Genomic DNA, 16,788 nt, shown 5'->3' with positions numbered 1-16,788 from the left:
TCAATAACCTTTCCCCCTATCTCCTGCCCGCCTCCTCCCAGCTCCCCCGTCCGGGCCGTGTACGGTCCTGTGTCTGAACGGCGGGAACTGCTTCCTGAACGCCAGGCAGCAGGCCAAGTGTCAGTGCCAGTCCAGCTTCACGGGAGAGAGGTGTGAGGTCAACCAGTGTAGAGACCACTGTAGGAATGGAGGGTCCTGCACTGCCTCGGTCGCAGGTAGGTCATTGGTGTGGCCACAAACTACTCTGGGGGCTGAATCCTAACTTGATGCACATCTTTATGTTGTTCGGATATTCATCCGAAAATGTCTCGGATTCGGATTCAGCACTGTGTGTTAGGTAGTCATACAGTAAACTCAGCAAAACAAGAAACGTCCCTTTTTCAGGACCCTGTCTTTCAAAGATAATTAGTCTACATCCAAATAACTTCACAGATCTTCATTGTAAAGGGTTTAAACACCGTTTCCCATGCTTGTTCAATGAACTATAAACAATTAATGAACATGCAGCTGTGGAACGGTCGTTAAGACACTAACAGCTTACAGACGGTAGGCAATTAAGGTCACAGTTATGAAAACTTAGGACACTAAAGAGGCCTTTCACCTGACTCTGAAAAACACCAAAAGAAAGATGCCCAGGGTCCCTGCTCATCTGCGTGAACGTGACTTAGGCATGCTGCAAGGAGGCATGTGGACTGCAGATGTGACCAGGGCAATAAATTGCAATGTCTGTACTGTGAGATGCCTAAGACAGCGCTACAGGGAGACAGGATGGACAGCTGATCGTCCTTGCAGTGGCAGACCACGTGTAACAACACCTGCAAAGGATCGGTACACCCGAACATCACACCTGCGGGACAGGTACAGGATGGCAACAACAACTGCCCGAGTTACACCAGGAGCACACAATCCCTCCATCAGTGCTCAGACTGTCCGCAATAGGCTGAGAGAGGCTGGACTAAGGGCTTGTAAGGCCTGTTGTAAGGCAGGTCCTCACCAGACACAAACCCACCGTCGGTGGACCAGACAGGACTGGCAAAAAGTGGTCTTCACTGATGAGTCTGCGGTTTTGTCTCATCGGGGGTGATGGTCGGATTCGCGTTTATCGGCGAAGGAATGAGCGTTACACCGAGGCCTGTACTCTGGAGAGGGATTGATTTGGAGGTGGAGGGTCCGTCATGGTCTGGGGCGGTGTGTCACAGCATCATCGGACTGAGCTCGTTGTCATTGCAGGCAATCTGAACGCTGTGCTTTACAGGGAAGATATCCTCCTCTCTGATGTGGTACCCTTCCTACAGGCTCATCCTGACATGACCCTCCAGCATGACAATTCCACCACGCACAGAACGAGCAGTATGGCTGATTTCCTGCAAGACAGGAATGTCAGTGTTCTACCATGGCCAGTGAGGCGCCCGGATCTCAATCCCATTGAGCATGTCTGGGACCTGTTGGATCGGAGGGTGAGGGCTAGGGCCATTCCCCCCCAGAAATGTCCGAGAACATGCAGGTGCCTTGGTGGAAGAGTGGGGTAACATCTCACAGCAAGAATTGGCAAATCTGGTGCCTGGAGGAGATGCACTGCAGTATTTAGTATCTGGTGTGGCCACCAGCTGCATTGACTGTCACTTTTGATTTTGACCCCCCTTTGTTCAGGGACACATTATTCCATTTCTGTTAGTCACATGTCTGTGGAACTTGTTCAGTTTATGTCTCAGTTGTTGAATCTTGTGTTCATACAAATATTTACACATGTTAAGTTTGCTGAAAATAAACGCAGTTGACAGTGAGAGGACGTTTCTCCTTTTTTTTTGCAGAGTTTATATAGCCTACATTATATTTTTGTTCTCATTTAGCGTGACCCTTTTCGTTTCCGGTGTAACGTCCACACCCGTCTTTCTTAACCTTTGACCTTGTCCTTCTCTCTTCCAGGGGCCCCTACATGTCGCTGTCTGAAGGGCTTCACGGGGCCCCGGTGTAACCTGCACACCTGTCAGGACTACTGTCACAATGGAGGCAACTGCACCGTATCCCAGGGCAACCAGCCCACCTGCCGCTGTCTACCTGAGTACCCGGGAGACCAGTGTCAATACAGTGAGTGTATAATCCAGAATGGGTTATTTACCCAACCATGTGCACCACTTCCAAGTCAAGTGGATGTAGAGCTTTTCAGCTTTGTATCAGCCTGGTACAACAGTGTAACCAAAGGTACAGTTCCTGGGTTTTCATCTGAGTCTGTCATTCGGCTGAAGCAGTTCAGCAAAAAAATAACCGGTCTTCAATTCACTTGTTAATGCACTGCTTAATCCCTGATCAGAAATGGCTCAAAATGAGAGTATTCACTGTGTGAGCTTTGTTTCTCTGCTTCTCAATCTGCCAGGTAAATGTGAGGATTACTGTAAGAATGAGGGGAAGTGTCTGCAGACTGCCAATGCCACCAAGCTGTGTCGCTGTCCCCCTCAGTTCCACGGACAGCTATGTGAGCTAGACAAGTGCCAGTACTGCGGCCCCAACGGCAAGTGTCTGCCCAAAGCCTCAGGAGAGGTCATGTGCCGGTAGGAGTGCACGCTATGTACACACACACACACACACACACACACACACACACACTGTTCAGTCCGTTCACGCTCACAGATGCACACACACACACTGCTCAGTCACACACACACACTGCTCAGTCACACACACACATACCTACACACACATTCTCCCCAGTTTGTTTCATTTTAATATTAGAGTTTTCCTGGTGTTATCCTAAAAAATGTATAAATCTAGTGTTTGTTGACTCTCTCTCCTTGTCTCTCTCTCTCTCCCTCTCCTTGTCTCTGTGTACCTGTCTCTCTCTCCTTGTCTCTCTCTCTCCCCCCTTGTCTCTGTGTACCTCTCTCTCTCTCTTTGTCTCTGTGTACCTGTCTCTCTCTCTCTCTCTCTCTCTCTCTCTCTCTCTCTCTCTCTCTCTCTCTCTCTCCTTGTCTCTGTGTACCTGTCTCTCTCCTTGTCTCTGTGTACCTGTCTCTCCTGGTCTCTCTCTCTCTCTCTCCTTGTCGCTGTGTGTACCTGTCTCTCTCTCTCTCCTTGTCGCTGTGTACCTGTCTCTCTCTCCCTCTCCTTGTCGCTGTCTCTCTCTCCTTGTCGCTGTTTCTCTCTCTCTCCTTGTCTCTGTGTACCTGTCTCTCCTGGTCTCTGTACCTCTCTCTCTCTCTCTCTCCTTGTCTCTGTGTACCTGTCTCTCTCTCCCTCTCTCTCTCTCTCCTTGTCGCTGTCTCTCTCTCTCTCTCCTTGTCTCTGTGTACCTGTCTCTCCTGGTCTCTGTACCTGTCTCTCTCTCTCCTTGTTGCTGTGTACCTGTCTCTCTCTCTCTCCTTGTCACTGTCTCTCTCTCTCCTTGTCACTGTCTCTCTCTCTCCTTGTCTCTGTGTACCTCTCTCTCTCCTCGTCTCTGTGTACCTGTCTCTCTCTCTCTCCTTGTCTCTGTGTACCTGTCTCTCCTTGTTTCTGTACCTGTCTCTCTCCCTCCTTATCACTCTCTCTCTCTCTCTCTCTTTGTCTCTGTGTACCTGTCTCTCTTCTCTCCTTGTCTCCTGTGTACCTGTCTCTCTCGCACTCTCCTTGTCTCTGTGAACCGGTCTCTCTCTCTCTGTCTCTATCTCTCTCCTTGTCTGTCTCTCTCTCCTTGTCTCTGTGTACATGTCTCTCTCTCTCTCTCCTTGTCGCTGTCTCTCTCTCTTTCTCCTTGTTTCTGTGTACCTGTCTATGTCCAGCTGTCCTAACGGTCAAACCAATCACAGCTGCTACACCTGTCTAGATTTCTGCACCAATGGACTCTGCTCTATCGATCCACGCACGCTACTGCCCCAGTGCAAGTAAGAGGATGATCCCTATCACACACACACACACGTGTATTTAGGTGTCTCTCTGTAACCTGTGTGACGTGTATTTAGGTGTCTCTCTGTAACCTGTGTGACGTGTATTTAGGTGTCTCTGTAACCTGTGTGACGTGTATTTAGGTGTCTCTCTAACCTGTGTGACGTGTATTTAGGTGTCTCTGTAACCTGTGTGACGTGTATTTAGGTGTCTCTCTGTAACCTGTGTGACGTGTATTTAGGTGTCTCTGTAACCTGTGTGACGTGTATTTAGGTGTCTCTGTAACCTGTGTGATGTGTATTTAGGTGTCTCTCTGTAACCTGTGTGACGTGTATTTAGGTGTCTCTCTTACCTGTGTGACGTGTATTTAGGTGTCTCTCTGTAACCTGTGTGACGTGTATTTAGGTGTCTCTCTGTAACCTGTGTGACGTGTATTTAGGTGTCTCTCTTACCTGTGTGACGTGTATTTAGGTGTCTCTCTTACCTGTGTGACGTGTATTTAGGTGTCTCTGTAACCTGTGTGACGTGTATTTAGGTGTCTCTAACCTGTGTGACGTGTATTTAGGTGTCTCTCTGTAACCTGTGTGACGTGTATTTAGGTGTCTCTCTGTAACCTGTGTGACGTGTATTTAGGTGTCTCTCTCTAACCTGTGTGACGTGTATTTAGGTGTCTCTCTGTAACCTGTGTGATGTGTATTTAGGTGTATCTAACCTGTGTGACGTGTATTTAGGTCTCTCTGTAACCTGTGTGGCATGTATTTAGGTGTCTCTCTGTAACCTGTGTGACGTGTATTTAGGTGTCTCTCTGTAACCTGTGTGACGTGTATTTAGGTGTCTCTCTCTAACCTGTGTGACATGTATTTAGGTGTCTCTCTGTAACCTGTGTGACGTGTATTTAGGTGTCTCTCTCTAACCTGTGTGACGTGTATTTAGGTGTCTCTGTAACCTGTGTGACGTGTATTTAGGTGTCTCTGTAACCTGTGTGACGTGTATTTAGGTGTCTCTGTAACCTGTGTGACGTGTATTTAGGTGTCTCTAACCTGTGTGACGTGTATTTAGATGTCTCTCTGTAACCTGTGTGACGTGTATTTAGGTGTCTCTCTGTAACCTGTGTGACGTGTATTTAGGTGTCTCTCTGTAACCTGTGTGACGTGTATTTAGGTGTCTCTCTGTAACCTGTGTGACGTGTATTTAGGTGTCTCTCTGTAACCTGTGTGACGTGTATTTAGGTGTCTCTAACCTGTGTGACGTGTATTTAGATGTCTCTCTGTAACCTGTGTGACGTGTATTTAGGTGTCTCTCTCTAACCTGTGTGACGTGTATTTAGATGTCTCTCTGTAACCTGTGTGACGTGTATTTAGGTGTCTCTCTGTAACCTGTGTGACGTGTATTTAGATGTCTCTCTGTAACCTGTGTGACGTGTATTTAGGTGTCTCTAACCTGTGTGACGTGTATTTAGATGTCTCTCTGTAACCTGTGTGACGTGTATTTAGGTGTCTCTCTGTAACCTGTGTGACGTGTATTTAGATGTCTCTCTGTAACCTGTGTGACGTGTATTTAGGTGTCTCTCTGTAACCTGTGTGACGTGTATTTAGGTGTCTCTGTAACCTGTGTGACGTGTATTTAGGTGTCTCTCTGTAACCTGTGTGACGTGTATTTAGGTGTCTCTGTAACCTGTGTGACGTGTATTTAGGTGTCTTTCTGTAACCTGTGTGACGTGTATTTAGGTGTCTCTCTGTAACCTGTGTGACGTGTATTTAGGTGTCTCTGTAACCTGTGTGACGTGTATTTAGGTGTCTCTCTGTAACCTGTGTGACGTGTATTTAGGTGTCTCTGTAACCTGTGTGACGTGTATTTAGGTGTCTCTCTAACCTGTGTGACGTGTATTTAGGTGTCTCTGTAACCTGTGTGACGTGTATTTAGGTGTCTCTGTAACCTGTGTGACGTGTATTTAGGTGTCTCTCTTACCTGTGTGACGTGTATTTAGGTGTCTCTCTGTAACCTGTGTGACGTGTATTTAGGTGTCTAACCTGTGTGACGTGTATTTAGGTGTCTCTCTGTAACCTGTGTGACGTGTATTTAGGTGTCTCTCTGTAACCTGTGTGACGTGTATTTAGGTGTCTCTAACCTGTGTGACGTGTATTTAGGTGTCTCTAACCTGTGTGACGTATATTTAGGTCTCTCTGTAACCTGTGTGACGTGTATTTAGGTGTCTCTAACCTGTGTGACGTGTATTTAGGTGTCTCTCTGTAACCTGTGTGACGTGTATTTAGGTGTCTCTCTGTAACCTGTGTGACGTGTATTTAGGTGTCTAACCTGTGTGACGTGTATTTAGGTGTCTCTCTGTAACCTGTGTGACGTGTATTTAGGTGTCTCTCTAACCTGTGTGACGTGTATTTAGGTGTCTAACCTGTGTGACGTGTATTTAGGTGTCTCTCTTACCTGTGTGACGTGTATTTAGGTGTCTAACCTGTGTGACGTGTATTTAGGTGTCTCTCTTACCTGTGTGACGTGTATTTAGGTGTCTCTCTGTAACCTGTGTGACGTGTATTTAGGTGTCTCTCTGTAACCTGTGTGACGTGTATTTAGGTGTCTCTCTTTAACCTGTGTGACGTGTATTTAGGTGTCTCTCTAACCTGTGTGACGTGTATTTAGGTGTCTTTAACCTGTGTGACGTGTATTTAGGTGTCTCTCTAACCTGTGTGACGTGTATTTAGGTGTCTCTCTGTAACCTGTGTGACGTGTATTTAGGTGTCTAACCTGTGTGACGTGTATTTAGGTGTCTCTCTGTAACCTGTGTGACGTGTATTTAGGTGTCTAACCTGTGTGACGTGTATTTAGGTGTCTCTGTAACCTGTGTGACGTGTATTTAGGTGTCTCTCTGTAACCTGTGTGACGTGTATTTAGGTGTCTCTCTGTAACCTGTGTGACGTGTATTTAGGTGTCTCTCTAACCTGTGTGACGTGTATTTAGGTGTCTCTCTGTAACCTGTGTGACGTGTATTTAGGTGTCTAACCTGTGTGACGTGTATTTAGGTGTCTCTCTGTAACCTGTGTGACGTGTATTTAGGTGTCTCTCTAACCTGTGTGACGTGTATTTAGGTGTCTAACCTGTGTGACGTGTATTTAGGTGTCTCTCTTTAACCTGTGTGACGTGTATTTAGGTGTCTCTCTAACCTGTGTGACGTGTATTTAGGTGTCTCTCTGTAACCTGTGTGACGTGTATTTAGGTGTCTCTCTAACCTGTGTGACGTGTATTTAGGTGTCTCTCTAACCTGTGTGACGTGTATTTAGGTGTCTCTCTTACCTGTGTGACGTGTATTTAGGTGTCTCTCTGTAACCTGTGTGACGTGTATTTAGGTGTCTCTCTAACCTGTGTGACGTGTATTTAGGTGTCTCTCTGTAACCTGTGTGACGTGTATTTAGGTGTCTAACCTGTGTGACGTGTATTTAGGTGTCTCTCTAACCTGTGTGACGTGTATTTAGGTGTCTTTCTGTAACCTGTGTGACGTGTATTTAGGTGTCTCTCTGTAACCTGTGTGACGTGTATTTAGGTGTCTTTAACCTGTGTGACGTGTATTTAGGTGTCTCTCTAACCTGTGTGACGTGTATTTAGGTGTCTTTCTGTAACCTGTGTGACGTGTATTTAGGTGTCTCTCTGTAACCTGTGTGACGTGTATTTAGGTGTCTCTCTAACCTGTGTGACGTGTATTTAGGTGTCTCTAACCTGTGTGACGTGTATTTAGGTGTCTCTAACCTGTGTGACGTGTATTTAGGTGTCTCTCTAACCTGTGTGACGTGTATTTAGGTGTCTCTCTCTAACCTGTGTGACGTGTATTTAGGTGTCTCTAACCTGTGTGACGTGTATTTAGGTGTCTCTAACCTGTGTGACGTGTATTTAGGTGTCTCTGTAACCTGTGTGACGTGTATTTAGGTGTCTCTGTAACCTGTGTGACGTGTATTTAGGGGTCTCTAACCTGTGTTACGTGTATTTAGGTGTCCTATAGAATGGAGTGGGTATCGATGTGAAGTCATTGCCTCGCCTGTTGATTCTCCTGTCTCCAGTGGAAGTAAGTTACTTTAGTCTCTGTACAGTGTGAGTGAAACACATGTTATAACTACAGACTGTAACGCATGATTATAACACAATACATGGTGTAACCTGTCCGTCACATTGGCCGACGTATTGCATATACTCTGTTCTCATTGGTGTCCGTGTTGCTCTCTCTGCAGGTTCAGCCTCCATAGTCATCCCAGTGCTGCTGCTGTTGTTACTGGCGCTGCTGGTCGTCGGCGCCATCTTGTGGTACAAGAGGAGAATGCGTGGGTGAGTGGAGTAGATCAGGTGTTCCCAAACTCTTTCACTCAGGCCCCCCTTCCAGCATTGGGGGATTTTTTTTTTTTCAGGTTCATGTTTCCTGCAATTCTACACATTTTGTCATGAGGTGCAGAGAAAATATAGCCATTTTTAAGCAAATGTTCTAGCAATTCTGGACATTTTTTTCCCATTTCTAATGTGTATGCTTGTGGTATTTGAGTGACTCAAATATTCCAACAAAATCTTTGGGCTTAAGAAACCTAGCTTAAGAAACGTTAGCTGGGATGGCCTAGTTGAACTGGACATTTCTGACTAGTTCTAAATGGCTCTCTAGGGTATGCAATGACTGACATGACAAAAGGATTTTACTAGTACATTCTAACCGAGTCGTCGTCGTCGTCGTCGTCCCCCATTTATTTTGGGGTGGGGGGGGGGGCTACTGAAGTAGACAACCATTGTGTTGGAACTGGGTGGGAGGGCTCCCACTCATTAGGTCAAACTCGAATCTCTTTTCCACCTGTCATCTTTACCTCCCACCATCACGCTCCTTCTTTATCTCTCTCCTCTCTCTCTTCTCTCTCTATCGCTCTCAATCTAGGTCTGAATGGCCGGGAAAACGCTCCAGACGTTCTCGGTAACTTAATAGGGTCATGTCCAGCACCCCCCCACAGATCCTCCCCCTTCTCCCCAATGCCTCATCTAAGCCACCGTCTTGTCTGTCGGTCCTGTGACAGTCCTCCATTTTGCTCGTCTTTCTGTAGTAGAGTCGGTCTGTCTGTCCCTGCCCTCCTCTCTCTTGTTCGGGAACAGGGTTTCCCCACCCAGGGACGCAGGGGTGTATTGACAGATAGATTGATTGGTTCTTCCTTACCCATCCATACCTTTCCCTATCTACGTGTGTAAATACATGTGTCTATCAGTGATGCTTCTGTGCCTGCATTGTGGCGGTGGAACATTTGCGTTGTGGAAAATCCAGCATTCACCAGGATGCTCATTTTAAAGCTCATTTGTTTTGTCAATTTTACCGTGGTTCTGTGCTGCCTTGACTGTGTGGGAGCCGTTTTCCTGTACTGTACTGTACATGTAGCTGGTGTCGCATGCTGGATGTCTCTCCTGTCTGTGGCTTGATTCAAGGCCCTCGGTACGTTCAGCCGGTGCTCCTGTGTTGTGGCTACGTCTCTGCGACTGTCCGCGTTGGGAAGAAACAATCTCGCTCTGTGTGTGTGTCCACAGTGCCAAGGGCTTCCAGCATCACAGGATGACCAACGGGGCCATGAACGTGGAGATAGGGAACCCAGCCTATAAGATCTACGAAGGGGAGCCAGACGACGATGCTGGGGAACTCCTGGATTCGGACTTTGCTTTAGATCCAGACAAGGTAACACGCACGTTTCCTGATCTTCACACGTGACCCATCTTAAATAGGCAACACTTGTTTTAACACAGTTGTTTTGATACTTGTTTTTTTAACACAGCAGCACTTCTTAACTCATCGGGAATGAATTTGGCATTGACACCATGTAAAACCTTTTTCTGCACTCTGCCACAAAGTACCTGGATTGCAAATGAAACCTAATTGAGGACTCTTGTATGCGCTTTGTCCAAAACATTGTTTCTGTGTCCCCCCCTCCCTACAGCCCACCAACTTCACCAACCCTGTGTACGCCACCCTGTACATGGGAGCCCACAACAGCCGCAGCTCATTGGCTAGTACAGACGAGAAGAAAGAGTTGCTGTCACAGGGGGACGATGGGGAGGACGAGGACATGAGTGACCCGCTGGCCTAGGGGTCAGGGGTCAGAGGTCAGGCATGACCGAGCCAAGGCTAGACCACACCCGCAAAGAGACAAACGCTGATCTTATGCCTTTTTACCAATCGAGAAAAGAAACAGAAAAGAAAGCGAGAACACTGTATAAAATGAAGGAGTACTTTTGTATGTGATTGCAGTATTATATTTTGTTCTTTTGACAAAAAAAAAAACAAAAAAAAAAATCCTCTGGTCAGAAAAAGGAAGAAGCATTTTATAGACAGATTTATTCATTCAACTCTCTTGTTTTAAAATGTTGCTCACCTCCATCCTCCCTCGCTACTCTCCCTCCCGCCCCCCTTCATCCATATAGCCGCTACCTCTGTGCAAAGGTGTAGAGCAAAACAAACAGCAGTGGGACAATTTTACGTTTTTATTTTTGTATGAATTGTATAGAGGGGGGGGGAAAAAAACATTGTTCCATTTCAGAGGATTTCTTGTTGTTTGTGAAAGATGTGGAGAAAAGAGGGGGGCCAAGTTCAATACTCAAGTCAGTTCCGAATGCCTAGTGATGCCGGTTCGGTCTATGCTGGAGGTGCAGAGTGAGACCATAGCCGATGGAACGAAAAGAGTTCTGGAACTGTAGTTCAGGAACTAGAACCAGAACTGCACATGTCCACATGACCGAGTCAGTCAGCGTCACACATACTAATGTCCGTTCAGTTGAGTGATTGTCTTTTACCTCCTTGCACAGACTAAAAGTGAAATATATTTACACACGCATATATATATATATATATATATATATATATATATAACCCTATTAACAAAGTGTCTTGACAATATACCCAGGAATACAAAACAACATATAGCAGTCTGTCTGTACTATGTTCCACCACCTTTTCTGTTTTGGTCTTGAATAAATGAACGGCTGATTTTTTTATTTTTTTGCTTAATGAAAAGTCAGTGGGTTAATGGAGTGTGTAATGTGTTGGAGGAATATGATTGTATTGGAGCAAACATTCCAGGATGACAGTTCCCGGGGAAGTAACTGAGGAAGTCTTTAGGTTACGAGAGGACATGTTTTTTTTTTTGGGGGGGGGGCTTGATATGACGGGTGATTCATATTGGGGCCCAGAGGGTTCATGGATCAGCTCAGTGACTGTTTATTTCAGTATCAACTGTAACGTTCATCCTGGAAATAGGCAGTTTGGCACCAAGAATGCCTCTGTGAATACCTGCCATTGCTGGGGGGGGGGGGAAACAAACATCTACCGTGTAACAACGAGCTGAACATGCTTTTGTCTTTTGTTGGTGATAGTAAACATACTTTCAGGAGAGGCCAGTTGTTTTTAATGGTACTTCAGTGGGGATTTATAACAACAATGCTGTGGTTTTTGTTTTGTTTTGAATGTATGTAATAATTACATTATGCCTCTGTAATTTCGGTTTCTGCTCATTGTAAGTGCATTCCTTGGGAGGTTCGGACTATTAGCCTCCTGATTAGCGTCCCCTGTTGATTTTCCCCCTCTGCCTTGCTGCTAACGCTAGCTAGCCGTCTGTCTGTCGGCTTGTCCGTCTAACCATCTGTCAGCCAGCCAGCCCTGTCTGTCTGCCTGTTTTGTGTGTATGATAGAACTGCCTGCCTGTCTGTCATTGGTCCAGGCTCAGTCTCAGCCAATCACGCGCTGCTGAACATGCTGCTTCTAACCAGTTGGAGGTGATCAGCCATAACTGCCATACTGTATTACAGATGACACTGCATGCGATTCACAACACACACACACACACACACCCTATAGCAAACTGTTCTAGCTTAACCATTACTTTTATTAACAGTATCCACTATCATTTGGATTTGAATAACATTTCTGCTGTGTTACATTTTTATTTGAATAATGTAAATTAGGAACAATCTGTTTTGATTTTGACAGAAAAACACTTCAGCAACAACAAAACCCCTCACGTGGATTTGTTGCTCTGTTTCGGTTAGTTATGATTTTATTTCTTTTTGATATCAGAAATTAAATGGATTTTTATAGTAGAAATGCATTGTGGATCTGACTTTCATTTGGTGTGAAAAAATGAGTGAGAGACAGCAGAGACTTTCAATTGTGAGTCACATTGTCATTTTGTTTATTAAGGGGGGGGGGGGGCGGGGTCTTTTGGACAACACGCATCAAATGTCAGGGACTATTTCATTTCATCCTTACGACAGACAAGCACAAGTAAAAGGCGTAAAATTCGTTGATTTACATCAAATGTAAATATACGTAGAAATATCTGCTATAGAAGTAGTGTCTCGTACAACATTAAGGCAATGTAAGTAGTGTAAATATGCGCTGTCCCATTTGTGGAAATGCCATATTGAAACACCGATTTGTAGATCTGAGTGCACAGTCATTGTGCTTAACTTGATGGCTATTAGGGGGGAAATTGTTCATCGTGACAGTTCAGGAACTTGATGCATAAAGAACATGGTTCGACTCATGGCAGTGCATTCTTTACCTACCAAACAAATGCATGGCCGTATTGACGGAAACGCCGGATATCTTGGCTTAATCGGACAGACTTTTTTTAAAGGGCTCTACTCAACCCGTGTCTCGGAAGTTCGGCGTGATTTGAAGTTTAAAGGCAAAGCTCCGGCGTCAGCGCCGACTGCATTCACTGTAAAACGCTGCATATTGTCGGCTCAGTCGGGAAATGACCTTTAACATTTCTATGTAACGCTCCAGCGATCCAGTTTTTTGAATAGAGCCCTAAATGTCAACTGCACCATATGGCGGATTGGAATGAATCCCGGCCTAAGTGGTAAGACTGAAGTGGTGATTGGACTGTAGGTCATAAAGTTAAAAGTAATAGAAAGTAAATACATGGAATGTTTTTACCCACTCAAATGTTTTCAGACACTGGCCTAAACGAATTTAGAGAACAGTGCTGAGAAGCAACCTTTAAATACTGTATAGTGATTAAAGCTGGAATTCTGATTCCAAACCATTGCATATGATTCTTTTTTTTTCTTTCTTTTTTTTTGAAGGTAATGTTATCAAACAAATGCAATAAAAAAAAAATCAAATATTTAACAACTAAAGATACAAATTATAGCTGAGTCACAGAAATAATACTGTCTAAACAAAAAAGGCACTTAATTCGTTCTCAAAATAATAAGACCGAGTAGAGGAAGTTTGGTTTGGCTAGCTTGTACAGAAACCTCTCCAAAGACTCGGAACAATAATCTTCAATCTGTGGACAGAGACGTTCTGCGATGGCAAAACCCTGGGCCATATTCATTAGGGCTCAGAACCTAAAGCGTTTTGCCAGGAAAAATAAGCATTTCTTATTGGTCAGGTCCAGCTAGTCCCTCCCTGTTTCAGTCTGTTTCCTTTCGTTTCGGGCCTGAAAACAACCCTGTTCTCTTTGAAATGGAAATCCCAGCAGTAGAGTCAACATATGCTGTCATTTTATACAACCGACCGACTGTCTCCCATCCTCCACTTGCGTGGAGGAAATCCACATTCAAGGAAATGAGATCCACGTTGGCAGGCACTTGGCAGGAGGCACTTCTGGTTCCATGTCCACATTATGCAGTTGCAGTGTCCTTCCTGCTTTTGTGAGGCGAGCCCCCCCTTTAAGGGCTCATCTCCTGTTCTTAATGCCAACACTGGCAATCGCTGTAGTCCTCTATTTTCTGTGTGTGTGCCTTCGTGCATGCGGTGTGTGTTTGCAGTGGGAGAGGGGGTAGACTAACCCACCTGATGTCTGTGCTTATACCTGCTTGTTGAGAGATCGTGTCCATATAGGATCTCCATAAATAAATAAATACCCCCTTAAAACTTGGGCCATTGGTTCAGTCCTGTCCGGCTTTCAGTCTCTGATCTGCAGGGAGATGCAGCCTCGGGTGGGTGAGACCACCGGGACACAGGTAGGGAAGGGGGGGGGGTTATAAAGCGAATGGGGGATAAATGAGGAGGAACGAGTGGTTTGTTTAGGGTCTCTTCCAGCCGCTCCGGATCATCGCGTCATGCCGCAGGAAAGGCTGGCTGCGGAGATCTGTGAGTGGGTGAGGGAGGGGGAGAGAGGGGTCACTCAGGTTAACTGGGAAGTCAAACTGCTCCAGTGGCATCATGCTCATGTTTGAGGTTGTTGATGAAGTAACTTCTATTTGCAGTGCTTATCCTAACAGTATATTTCTGCAAATAGAGTGCCAATTATGTTTCCCATTTTCCAATTTTACTTATATGTTGTCAAATGGGTAGCCAATTGAAAGTGGATATCCGTTAACCAATAACAGAATGATGCCTTCCCATAGCCTTGCATTGTCAACTTAAAACTGACAGAGAAATATGGATTTTTCAATCCAAGGCTATGGGGGGGGGGGGGGGTAGTATAGTTATTCAAATAAATCTCAACAACCTAACTAGGGAACAAAATAATAAAACGTTAAAATAATATCACAGTTGTGGCAGTCAACGAGCTCCGTGAGATACTATGCTGAAGACACAAAATATTTATCAGCTACGTCATGATTATGACAGTGTTATGTAGCCCTTTTATACTGGAGTGTTCAAATAGTATTACCTATTTTTCTGAGTATGTATGTATGCATGTCCTTTTGTCAGAATATGATGGTGTTTGTGTGGATGTGCAGGGGGCTCAGCAGAGCTCGTTGACCATCGAGCTGCTCAGCACACCGCAAGTCACAGTTAACAGGGCAAAACAGGACGTTGAGACATGACATCAACAGGTGACAGACCGGTGAGTGGCGGATGGACAGAACACTGGACACAGCATGCAAGAAAGAGGTGAGTGAGGTGGGGATGGAGGGACCTGAGTAGAATGGTGGATGAAATAGTCTTATCTTGAGAGGTACACTGTTTGACTTGCCTAGTTAAATAAAATACATGAATAAAAATGGAAACGAGGCTGGATACGTGCGCTTCTGCTGGCTCTTTGGGGAAAGGGAGTTGGTCTGTTTGAAATGCTGAGGGGGTTGTAAACCGCTATATAAATCTCACAGCACTGTAGGCTCAGCTGCATGTTTCTTACTGTTGTACAGTAAAGCATATCTGACTGTTGTAAAGCATAGCATACCTTACTGCTGTGCAGTACAGTAAAGCATATCTGACTGTTGTAAAGCATAGCATATCTGACTGTTGTAAAGCATAGCATACCTTATGCATGCTCACCTTCGATGGACAATGGCACGCTGGAGAAGTGTGCTCTTCACAGTACAGTAAAGCATATCTGACTGTTGTAAAGCATAGCATACCTTACTGCTGTGCAGTACAGCAAAGCAGTTCTAGCTGTTATAATGAATCTGAAGCGCTGGATTGGCTAAAGCAGCTGACATGACTAGCAGCACCATATACTGTGTAGCTAGCAGCACACAGAGGGGCCACAGTACAAGCAGGGCCAAAGCAGACAGGCCAGGCTTCAGGCTACCTTCCTTACCCTGCAGCGTTTAGGAGTGGCATATACTGTTATTTATCTTCTGTTCAGCTGTTCAGAGGGGTAGAATGAAGGAAAAAGAGTGATTGATGGTTGAGGAAAGGTTGTTACCAGGTTAGAGAGAAACCAAACCAACCACATTAGTTAGTTTCATGGAACAACAAGGCACTGTTTGGTTAACAAGATTGGTTTTATAGCCAAACTTCTTAATACTGTATATTTTTATTTAAATAAATACATCTCAAAAAGTATAAAACCTGAAAAAACTGATATCTTATACATAATGTAGCTTTTCATACTCATGCGATTATGCTACAGTAAATGCAACTTGATTATATGATTATATTTCATACTGCGTACTATGCTGAACAAAAATATAAACGCAACATGTAAAGTGTTGGTCCCATGTTTCATGAGCTGAAATAAAAGATCCCAGAATTGTTCCATATGCACAAAAAGCATATTTCTCTAATATTTTGAGCACAAATTAGTTTACATCCCTGTAATTGAGCAATTTTCATTTGCCAAGATAGTCCACCTGACAGGTGTGGGATATCAAGAATCCAATTAAACGGCATGATCATTACACAGGTGAACCTTGTGCTGGGGACAATAAAAGGCCAATCTAAATGTGCAGTTTTGTCACAACACAATGCCACAGATGTCTCAAGTTTTGAGGGAGCGTGCAATTGGCATGCTGACTGCAGGAATGTCCACCGGAGCTGTTGCCAGAAAATGTCATGTTCATTTCTCTACCAGAATGTCGTTTTAGAGAATTTGGCAGTACGTCCAATCGGCCACACAACTGCAGACCATATATAACCACACCAGCCCAGGACCTCCACATCCGGCTTCTTCACCTGCGGGATCATATGAGACCAGCCACCCGGACAGCAGACGAAACTGTGGGTTTGCACAACTGAAGAATTTCTGCAGAAACTGTCTCAGCGAAGCTGACTGCAGTTTGGCGTCGTAAGCGACTTCAGTGGGCAAATGCTCACCTTCGATGGACAATGGCACGCTGGAGAAGTGTGCTCTTCACAGGTTAATCCCAGTTTCGATTGTACCGGGTAGATGGCAGACCGCGTGTATCGCGTCGTGTGGGCGAGATGTTTGCTGACGTCAATGTCGTGAACAGAGTTCCCTATGGGGGTGGGGTTATGGTATGGGCAGGCATAAGTTACAGACAATTGCATTTTATCAATGGCAATTGGAATGCACAGAGATACCGTGACGAGATCCTGAGGCCCATTGTCGTGCCATTCATCCGTCGCCATCACCTCAGATGCCCCCATGCACGGCCCCATGTCGCAAGGATCTGGACACAATTCCTGGAAGCTGAAAATGTCCCAATTCTTCCATGGCCTGCATACTCACCAGACATGCCACCCATTGAGCATGTTTGGGATGCTCTGGA

The 16,788-nt window shown here is 45.2% G+C and overlaps 2 protein-coding genes across 10 annotated transcripts in view; one reads left to right on the top strand and one right to left on the bottom strand.

Moving 5' to 3' along the window:
• LOC110491981 (low-density lipoprotein receptor-related protein 1) overlaps positions 1-11,971 on the top strand; it is a 137,968-nt gene extending 125,997 nt beyond the window's left edge. The window contains exons 83-91 of one of the 2 annotated variants that reach the window (XM_036946892.2): positions 42-215; positions 1,927-2,088; positions 2,375-2,549; positions 3,756-3,857; positions 7,854-7,927; positions 8,091-8,184; positions 8,774-8,809; positions 9,409-9,553; positions 9,813-11,971. In XM_036946892.2, coding sequence (XP_036802787.2) covers positions 42-215; positions 1,927-2,088; positions 2,375-2,549; positions 3,756-3,857; positions 7,854-7,927; positions 8,091-8,184; positions 8,774-8,809; positions 9,409-9,553; positions 9,813-9,962 — 1,112 coding nt within the window. In that variant the 3' untranslated portion in view covers positions 9,963-11,971. The remainder of the gene's footprint in view (positions 1-41; positions 216-1,926; positions 2,089-2,374; positions 2,550-3,755; positions 3,858-7,853; positions 7,928-8,090; positions 8,185-8,773; positions 8,810-9,408; positions 9,554-9,812) is intronic. The other variant, XM_036946893.2, reaches the window with a different exon arrangement.
• Positions 11,972-12,035: 64 nt separating this feature from the next.
• The window catches only part of LOC110491982 (formin-like protein 3), a 52,138-nt gene continuing 47,385 nt past the window's right edge, over positions 12,036-16,788 (bottom strand). For 6 of the 8 annotated variants that reach the window (XM_036946895.2, XM_036946894.2, XM_036946896.2 and 3 more), the window contains one exon: positions 12,036-13,973. Coding sequence is in view for 4 of the 8 variants with exons in the window: in XM_036946896.2 (XP_036802791.2) it covers positions 13,909-13,973 (65 nt within the window). In the remaining 4 variants the exon portion in view is untranslated. Of the gene's footprint in view, positions 13,974-15,374; positions 15,423-16,788 lie in introns of all 8 variants that reach the window. The other 2 variants (XM_036946897.2, XM_090202794.1) reach the window with 1 other exon arrangement.

The sequence above is a fragment of the Oncorhynchus mykiss genome, chromosome 16 (assembly GCF_057628025.1).
Source record: "Oncorhynchus mykiss isolate SJ-2025 chromosome 16, ASM5762802v1, whole genome shotgun sequence".
NCBI classification, from domain to species: Eukaryota; Metazoa; Chordata; class Actinopteri; order Salmoniformes; family Salmonidae; genus Oncorhynchus; species Oncorhynchus mykiss.
The sequence above is the reverse complement of the archived record's forward strand: the minus strand, read 5'-3'. Positions and strand labels throughout refer to the sequence as shown.